Source organism: Delphinapterus leucas, chromosome X (assembly GCF_059928025.1).
Source record: "Delphinapterus leucas isolate spDelLeu-1000000601 "Yukka" chromosome X, BTC_Dleu_Yukka2, whole genome shotgun sequence".
Classification (NCBI taxonomy): Eukaryota; Metazoa; Chordata; class Mammalia; order Artiodactyla; family Monodontidae; genus Delphinapterus; species Delphinapterus leucas.
Genome location: NC_143150.1, coordinates 71,864,491 through 71,873,846, shown reverse-complemented (window position 1 = coordinate 71,873,846; position 9,356 = coordinate 71,864,491). Strand labels below are relative to the sequence as shown.

General features: G+C 44.7%; 1 protein-coding gene across 1 annotated transcript; it reads right to left on the bottom strand.

The window, feature by feature from the left end:
* Positions 1 to 673: 673 nt before the first annotated feature.
* SNX12 (sorting nexin 12) lies at positions 674 to 8,649 on the bottom strand. Its single transcript, XM_022561043.2, has 4 exons — positions 8,359 to 8,649; positions 3,626 to 3,721; positions 2,966 to 3,090; positions 674 to 2,556 (listed from the first exon to the last, which is right to left on the bottom strand). Exons 1-4 carry the CDS (start codon positions 8,521 to 8,523, stop codon positions 2,454 to 2,456), a joined length of 489 nt encoding a protein of 162 aa, XP_022416751.1. The 5' UTR covers positions 8,524 to 8,649; the 3' UTR covers positions 674 to 2,453.
* Between the last annotated feature and the right edge of the window lie 707 nt (positions 8,650 to 9,356).

Sequence of the window (9,356 nt, the reverse complement as noted above, 5' to 3'; positions counted from 1 at the left end):
TCTTTCCACACTCAACTACATGATTAAAACTACCTTGGACTCCCCAAATGTCAAGATTCCTACCTAACCTCTCATCCCAAACCTTTCCCAAAACCCACTTTGTGGATGAAGCCATTTCAGAATCCACTGGTCAAGTGAAAATATCCATCCATCAAAACTTCTCAGAGTTCACTCACCTTTCTGCCTGCATCAAATCTATGTGAAAGAAAAACAGCTCAATTGAGGTAAAAAGCCCATGAAAGAAATAGTGTTTGTAAGGGGTGTGAGGGTTGTGTCGGAGGATGAGCGTATGCACAAACGTATTTATGTACACAGATAGCATATACATATACCTATACACACACACAATAAATATATTTTGCCCAAATTAGCACACACCCACAAGCTTAAAAACCAAATCTACTAAATCTGACCCAAACCACAGTTACTGAGACCTATGGCTACTTCCTGCAAGCAGATGCATTACCTCTGTGACAAAGTCAATTGCATGTTGCAAGAAAGATAGGTAAATACTGCTACAGGCAGCTAGGATTCTGCTTTTTTTTAAATTTAAATGTAAAAATTACTTATCACTTCAGGACATTGACCATGTTGTATAATTTCTGCACAATACCCAGAATATCCTAGAAACTAAAAAATACTAAATTTACAACTTAAGCAGGAAAACAGAGGCTTGCTTCACAGTGGTTTAATATGAACAGAGTTGAATATGACATTGTCTGACAGAAGAATGAACATTTTGCTGAATAAAAGCCCCGAGTCAGGATATATACACAGCAGAAATGGGGCCTCAGGCTCTCAGCACTTGTGCACAATGAAAGGAGAAATCTTTTTTTAAAAAAAGTCAGTAACAGAGGATACAAATGAAAAAGGCAGCAACAACACCGACACTGGGAAGGTGGGAAAGGGAGCAGAGCCTCACTCTAGGGGCTGCTCAGCCCCTGGCACAGGCCCGGCAGCTGAAGAGCTGATCTGTGTCAGGGAACTTCAACATTTAGATGGACTCCAAACCCCATATCAAAATCCAATCCTAATCTCTCCGATCAGGGTCTTGTCAGAATCAGTAATCCGTTTCCTCAGGACCCTATATAAAGAATTCCAGTCCTTCCATGATAGGGTGTCTAAGCAAAGAGCCCCACTTTTGACCTGACACCAGAGTTAACCTGCTCCCATCCCACCACCTGGGACAGATATCGGGCCCCAGCAAACAAACCACTGCATCCCAGACAGAAGCCCAGGAAAGTCGCCAGCCTCAAGAAGCTGCCTCAGACTCTAAGTTTTAAGAAATCTATACCCAGGTGCTAACCCTAGCTCAGCTTCCGGGGAGAATGCTGGGGTTCCATGGGAAACAAGTGCAGGCAGTTCAATAACCCTGTGACCAAGCTGGGGAGGGCAGCGACAACTCTTGCCCCTAAGCCCCATCAATAGCTCAAAGTGCTTAGGAGAAGTCAGAGACTGTGTGGTTTGTTCATGTGTTTTCTGTCTTGTGGCAGCACTAAATGGGATGGGGGGAAGGGAGAATGGAAGGAAGAGAGTGGTGATGCCCTTCCCTACCACTGGGAGGTACCTAGAAAATGATCCACTCCCACCCTTCAGGGAGTTACCTGGCAGTGGTGAGTTTCCCCTAGCCCTCAAGCCTCCAAATCTGCAAAGCTAACCCATAAAAGTAGCAAGGGCTTGGGGAGGGAGAACTGCCGGCCCAGCCCATTCTGACTCACCTGCTGGTGAGCGAGAATAGGCAGCCAGAGCGGGGAGCCACAAAGGAAAGGGGCTAGGCAACAGGAGCTCCCCAACCGCCCTATGGCTTTCTTCTGACTCTGAAGCAGCCATGATGATGGGCCTAGAAAACCCACACACCTTGCTCCACACAACAGACTGCTTAGACTCTAGAATTACTGCCATGAAAAGCAACAAGGGAGAGAGAAAGTACAACAAAAGAAACTCTTGAGAAAACTGGGAACGGGCCTAGAGAAAACGAGAGCTTTTCGGTCTCTGCCACCTTCCCCACAAGGAAAAAAGTTCATGCAGGTAGGAAAGGCAGGGTCTTTCCCTGCTCAGTGTTCCTGGTTAAACCTAAGAGTAAGAAAAATCCCCTGGACTTGCAGCATCAGTATGTACCCAAGTGCCCCACCAGCACAAGACCCGCCCCCCACAAGGTTAGCCTTCTGGCATGGGTAAATGCCCAAGAAATTGCCTTCCAGTCCAATCCCCCCACCCACCCCCCAACCCCAAGCAAAGGGCATCTGCCTGTGGTTTCCCACCTCTCCTCAGAGGAGAGGATCCTAGCAGAGTGCCCATGGTATAGTCAGGTACCAAGGAACACAATGCCAGACAGTCTATCAGGCCAGGGGATGGAGAGCCAACTTCAGATCAAAGAGAGAGAGAGAGAGGCTTAGTGTAAAAACCAATGTCATTTCAGCAGGAAAGTAGAGGGCAAGTGGTGAGAGGGGCTCCTACTGGCGCACCTTCCCAGGGACGTAGTTCCTGTCAATTGCCTCCTCCTGCAGGAACATGTGTAGGCAGCGTTCGTTCTGAGCCAGTGGGTGCCCAGCAATTCTATAAAGAGACCAAGATGGTTATCAGTTGTATCTGGGATCAGAGAGAATTTGCAGAGGGACAGCGCTGTGGATGTGGACAGGGGAAGAAGGGCAAAGTCAGCCCTGAAGTTCAAGCAAGTAGAGGACAGCAGCAGGGTACCACTTCAACCCTAATATTGCAGAAGGGAAGGGGATAGAGGTGTAAGGTGGGGGAAATCCCTAGACACATCCAACATGCAGCGCTTTCTCAGGCCCTGAGGTACAGGATCGGAATTCTGCTCAAAGGAATGGAGTTTTACTGTCCAGTGAGCCCAGCACACAATCGGCACCACATCATATTACTCATTACAAAAGAGGAAAGAGACGAAACATATAGAAAGACCAAAGTGGCAAAAGTAGCAAAAGGAATCCCCAGGAACTTGGCTTACTTGTTAATAAACTGTTCGAGGCCCTGCCTCCTTTCTTCAATAAAGGACTCCTCAAAGATCCCTTCATCTCCTCGAAAAGGGAGCTGCCGCTTCAAGGCTTTCCCAGGCAGTGGTGGTACTACAATCTGTAGGCAGACGCAAAATATCAGTCACACGGGAGAGCACAGAGACGGAATAAGGTGGTAAAGCACTACACACTTCATTTCCTATTAGGCATAGGGTCCATCCTATGCCATAGTTCAGCAACTTGTAAGAACTGAGGTCATAAGAACAGTCAGGGGGTGGCTCAGGTCAAAAATTAATCCAGTTCTGTTTCTGTGGGAGGACAGGTTTACCATCTCAAAAGAAAGGAAGTAAACTCCAAATATTCTTCACTTTCTTTGACAGTCCACTACCATCCAAAAATTTAGCTACACTTTCCATTTTTAGCACCTAAAGGAATTAAGTTGTATGACTTTTCTAGCCACTAAGTCAACTAATAGTTTTTCTTTACAATTTCTCCTGAACTTACCACTTTCAAGTTTCAAAGGGTATCACCCAGATCCAATATATTGGGATTTGGTAGACAGAGTGTGTTCACCCTCTCTGTTGCCTTCAAGATTTTATAAACCTATGCAGATCTCCTCTCCCAAGGGTGCCACACAGGAAACAGGGCCATACCTTACTATCTCGCTCCAGCTCATTTTTTAGCCACTCGAAGTCACTGTAGCGCCGTCGTACACAGGACTCCTTCAGCTTGAAGATAGGTAGGTTCGTCTACAGGGAAGAAAGAATGTGAGAGAAGAGAGATGGTAAGAAATGTCAGCCTGTGATGGCCACCTATCACAACCACTTGGACAGGTCTTAAGAAAGAAACAGCTCCTATGGACCATGTTCCTAGAACCCTTTCAAAACACCACCAGGTGAATGCCAATCCTTACCACATCCAGCCTTGTCACAGGTGGTGATTAGAAGTCCCTTGCTGCTTAGAATTTATCCACAAATAGACTTGAAGTTGTACATAAATATGTATGTACAAAGGTTTTCACTGAATTTTCTCATTTGTAATAATAATAAATGTCTATCAACAGATAACTGGTTAAATAAATTATGGTACACTTGTACAGTGGAATACAACTATGAAAAGAATACAAAAGATATATATGTCCCAGTATGGAAAGATATTAAGCATTAAAATCAAGGCACACGACAGTATATACGGCCTGCCTCTATTTGTTTTTAAAAGGGATATGTATATGTATATATATTTATATTTATGAATTAAATATTTATGAAAAAATACTGATAACAATGATTGACTTTGGAGAATAAGACTAGACAACTGGAATGGGTAGGTCACATTTTTCATTGTGCAATTTGAATTTATCATATGCATGCATTACATTTTCAGTTGAAAAGTGAATCTAAGTTCCCTGGAAACAACAAGAGATAAGCACCTCCAAAGTATGCTTTCCTCTGCTTTTCCTGTCCAAATCCTCTCCATTCTACAAGCCCAGCTCAAGTCCCACTTCATCCAGGAAATCTGTCCTGACAACACCAGTTTAATTTATTGGTCTCCCTCTCCTCTGAACTCCTATGACACACAGACTTTAGTACTGCCTGACACACCACTGTTTCAAGCATTATGTTAGTCTTGCTACCTAACTAAATTATAATTTCATTGAAATCGGGAGCCATGACTACTGCTGCATCTCCCTAAATGCAGATTATGCAAGTTACTCAGTAAATACTCAATTGATTAATAGTGGCCGTATGTATCTGTTTACCCTTTCCTTATCCAGAAAGTGCAGCAGAAATAGCACTTACATTAAGTTGGCTTACCATGGCTCGCTCCCTGATATAAATCGGCTTATTCCCACATCTTAATCACTGAGAATTTTCCCAAGGCTCCAATGGCAACAGGAACCTCCGACAAACAAAAAGCCCTGATCCTCACTCCTATCTACAAGTTCTAAGTAGAAATGGCCAAAAAAATGTATTAATACTGACTATATTTCCCACCAGTCAATTCAAATCAGCAGATGGGAAAAAAAGGAGCTAGTTTCTCTCCTTTCTCCACAGCTAACTCAGAGCAGGTAAAGAGCATTGGAGCTATGCTAGAGCTTCACACATTCCTCACTATGTCATGCTTTGTAGTCCTCAAGTCTGGAAACTGTCTTTTCAGGATCTAGCTCTGGGTATAGGGCATCAAAAGCCAAATAACTGGCCAACTTACATTAGTTACAACTCTACTCAGGATCAAGGTCCCAGGAATGTTAATGGGTTGAAGTGGAGTGAGATATATGTAAAGTAATATCTTATTACCTAAACTATTTTTTAGAAGAATAAATAAGAAAATGGAAACAGCGGTTTCTTCAGAAAGGGGAACCTCTGGAAGGCAGAGGGAGAGAGGGAGACTTCATTTTTACAGTACAGTTGACACTTGAACAACACAGGTTTGAACCGCATGGGTCCACTTATACACAGATTTTTTTCAATAACTATAGTATATCATTTTTATACCTTTTGAATTTTGTACCATGTGCACGTATTACCTATTCACAATAAGTCATTATAGAGAACATTCTCAGAATCCTGCACAAAGTATATATGTGTATCAAATCATCACATTCTATACCTCAAACCTACACAAAGTTATCTGTCAATTATATCTCAAAAAAGCTGAGAGTAAAAATAATCATTCAAGAAAAAAAGCCCTTCAGTATCATGAGATTCCAGGTTTCCACCAGAGTTCATTACAAATACTGTGATCCTCAAACAGTAGAACCTTAACCAGTAGGCCTTTACAGAAGCCAACAGAAGGATCTAAGAAAAGAAAAAAAGTGCTAAGTAGATTCTTCCAAGACACAGCAAAACCACCCACTGCCATTTTGTGAACTTCCTCCTTTGACTTACAAAAATGCTATTCTTTCCCCACCCCCACAGGATGGTGACAGTAATGGCCTTTCATCTCAGCACCTAGCCATCTAAGGAAGGGGATACTATGTATTAGGATACTCTCTCAACTCCAACCTACAAATTATATGAGGGAGACACGATTGTGTAGTACAGCATATAGAGTCCTTTGGCTCTGATCAACACAAAATCAAGGGAAAGGGGAGAAAGAAGCAAAGTTCAAGTCCACAGGACAACTGACATTTGAAAAGTTCCATATATATCTTGTTAAGCCACCAGAATACCTCTCCAGACTCCTTATTTCTTGGGGTGGGTATTCCTTCCCTGAGCTATTATACAAAGAAACAAGGCAGTGCCATCTGCTTCTACCATACACAATGCTTAATTCCCAAAGCCCATTCTCTTGAGTCTCATGCTCCCTGTAATGCCTACCGTGATTAGTCACTTAAATTAGCAATTTCAAACCAAATGGTTTCACCAATTTTCCCCAAAACAGAGTTCAAGAAAAATATTAAAAGCCTATATGGCCATACAAAATTAACATAAATACAAATTAACTCAAACCCACAGAATTAGGAACTGCCATCAACCCTATCATCAATCACTATACAATTAGTAATTGTGGAAAAGACTGATGAAAAACTTAGTGGGTTAAAAAAAAATCTTGCACACTAAAGTTTTGCAACTAAGCATTGCCAAAGAGACTAAAGTGTAGTGGAAAGAGTATGGTGGGCTTTGGAGTCAGACGGACCTGGGTTCAAATCTCAACCATGACACTTATTAGCTATGTGTACTTGGGCAAATTACTTAAACTGCATTCCTCCTCAGTTTTCTATCTGTAAAATGGTGTTTTTGTAAGGATTTAGAAACTAAAACCTAGTTCAGTGCCTGGCACACAGTAGGCACTAGATGAACAGTTCCTGTTTTATTAGAGTGCCTGAAGTAGAGAACAATTCCATTCATAATCCCTACAGCTCTTGGGTAATACATCAAGACAATGTCTCCAAAACCCCACAGCAGAGAGTCCTTACACTGAACAAGTTATGCCCAGGACTCCTCAGGTAATTAAGTTCTCTGCCATTAACAGTTCCCAGCTTTTATCATATTTTGAGGGCTCTAATGTCCATTCTTCCCCAAAGAGATGATTTCAAACAGTTCTTATATAGACAAGTTTTTCTCATTTTTTTCTATTCGCGTTTCTTTCTTCAGTCTGGACTTTGCCAAACTTGGAATTTGGAGATCATCGCTTCTTAATTAGGTTTCAAAGCCCAGGTGGGAGAGCACACTCTCTCATTCAATTCATTCATTCAAAAATAAAAGCACATACACTCTTTTAGGTCTTCAAATGCTGTTTGAGCAGCATGCTGTCCATAGAGAATATTCTGGCCCTCTAGTCTGAGAAGAAAACATAAGGAAAATTAGGAAATGGCTCTCAAACTTTTTTGCCTGTAACCACTTCAATGGGGCCAAAGAAACTGCAAACCATGTACTCTGCACATTCCATCCTTGCATCGTGGACTAAGAACTAGAGAATAAAGTCCTCTGTAATGCACACTGGAAGAAACCACTCCTGGGGCAGTCCTGAAATGTCATATATTAAAGTTAACTACAGACTAGGGACTAATATAATGAATCCAAAAGGTTAATCTAGGGCAGAAAGAGCAAATGGCCATTCATATACAGAAATGCCAAATGAGAGCCAGTAAATATTGAAATAAATATTCCGGATACTTCAAATCTAAAGGGTCAGCCCAGGAGGAGGGTAGCGACTGACAATCTGCCAATCCGAGTGCAAGGTCAGGTTTTCCAGTGAGCATGTAGTACCTGAGAAAACTTAAGCATGAAACACTTCTCTCCTTCAGATGTTAATTCTACACAAGTCTGGGAAGCACTCAGTCTCAAGGAGACTCCCCTTCTTATTTCTGCTCCACCAAGCCCACTGTCCTGTCTCCCGTTCCTGGAATCTCTCTTCCCTTTAATCTAGGCTTTGCTCAACTCCATCATCCACGGAAACCTCATTAAGAAGAAGCTCCTCTGGGCCTTCCTGTCCCCCTTCTTCAGACTGACTTCCCACAACCTAGTTTAGTTATGGGACCCTGCAGCATATCACCTTGGCTCTCCATCCCCCAGCCCTCTTCCACTCCTCCTTCCCTCCTTCTGTCGCTACAGTCCTGATTCCTATTTCCTGGGATTCCTCACTCTAATCCTCTCCATCCTTCCCCACCGTCTCCAGCCATGCTTCACTTCTTGCTCATGGGTACTTGTTTTCCCTCACGCCGGTCCGATGTCCCCCCTCAGGAGTTTTCTGTATCCTCGGGCCACAACCGAGTGGGCAGACCTCTCTGCAAACCTATTAAGCCCCTAACCCCCAAATGACCCCTCCAGCGTCTTCTCCACCGTTGGCCGTCCCTATGGCAGCCTCACCCCCCGCCCACCCCCGCCCTCCCCGCCCAGTCGCCCGGTCCTCCCTCAGCTGTCTCCCTCACCCCGTGACTCACCCGCATGCGAACCTCATAGGTGGTGAAGCGCGCGCGGCCCACGCCCACCGTCTGTGGGTTAAAGATGTCGATCTCCAGGAAGTTACTTGGCGGCCCGTAAGCGTCGGTCAGGTCCTGCGGCTTCGAGTTAAGGCGCCGAGTGTCAGCTACTGCCGTGTCCGACATCTTTCCGAAGGAGAGACCGGGACCGGGGAAGGGGGGATGGGGGACAGAGACCGAAGGCAGGAGCGCGCAAGGCCCCTCCCGCTTGCGAAATAACCAGCCAACCCACAGACTGCGGCGCCGCGCACGCGCGCCCACGCACGCACGCGCGCACGCGCACGCCGTCGCGGCCCGGGGCCCGGCACCCTGAATAGCGGCGAAGCGGACGGCTGGAAGTCCTGTACCGAGGAGGCGTCATTCAGACTTCCGGGCAGTGTTTGTGGCCGCCCCGGAACCTGCGTCTCCAATACGCACTCCCAGTATCCTAGGAAGCACTACAGGGCAGATCCGCCAATCGCTGCTCCTCAAGCCAAGAAATTGTCTTATACTGTGCATCAATCAGCAGTGGGCACTGCCCCGCAAGCTAGGACCGTACAGTGATAGGCCGAAGCCCCGTGACCTGAATAAGTCCTGGTTTTGCGCGAAAATAGAATGGTGGTTTCCCGACGGTGGGGTTTCAACAATGGTACTAAGAACCTAAAACGCAGCCCGGCCACTTGTGCCGCTGGTAGTTTCAAGTCATCTCACACACAATTGAGCACTCAGTGAGCGCTACTTATGGTGTCAGGAAAGCAGCGAGGATGGGGTATACAAAGATGATTTCTCATTCTCACTTTTCAGGAAAATTTGGGCATATCTTCATCCTCCACTTGTTACCACATAAAAGCTAATTTCAGGTGTACTCGGATATTACATTTCTCAGCAAACTGAGGGCATTTATTTCACACCTTCTGTCGCTACTCTGCGAAACTCCAAATTTGGCGCTGCTCTGAGGTTGCTTACAGCCCATAATGGAG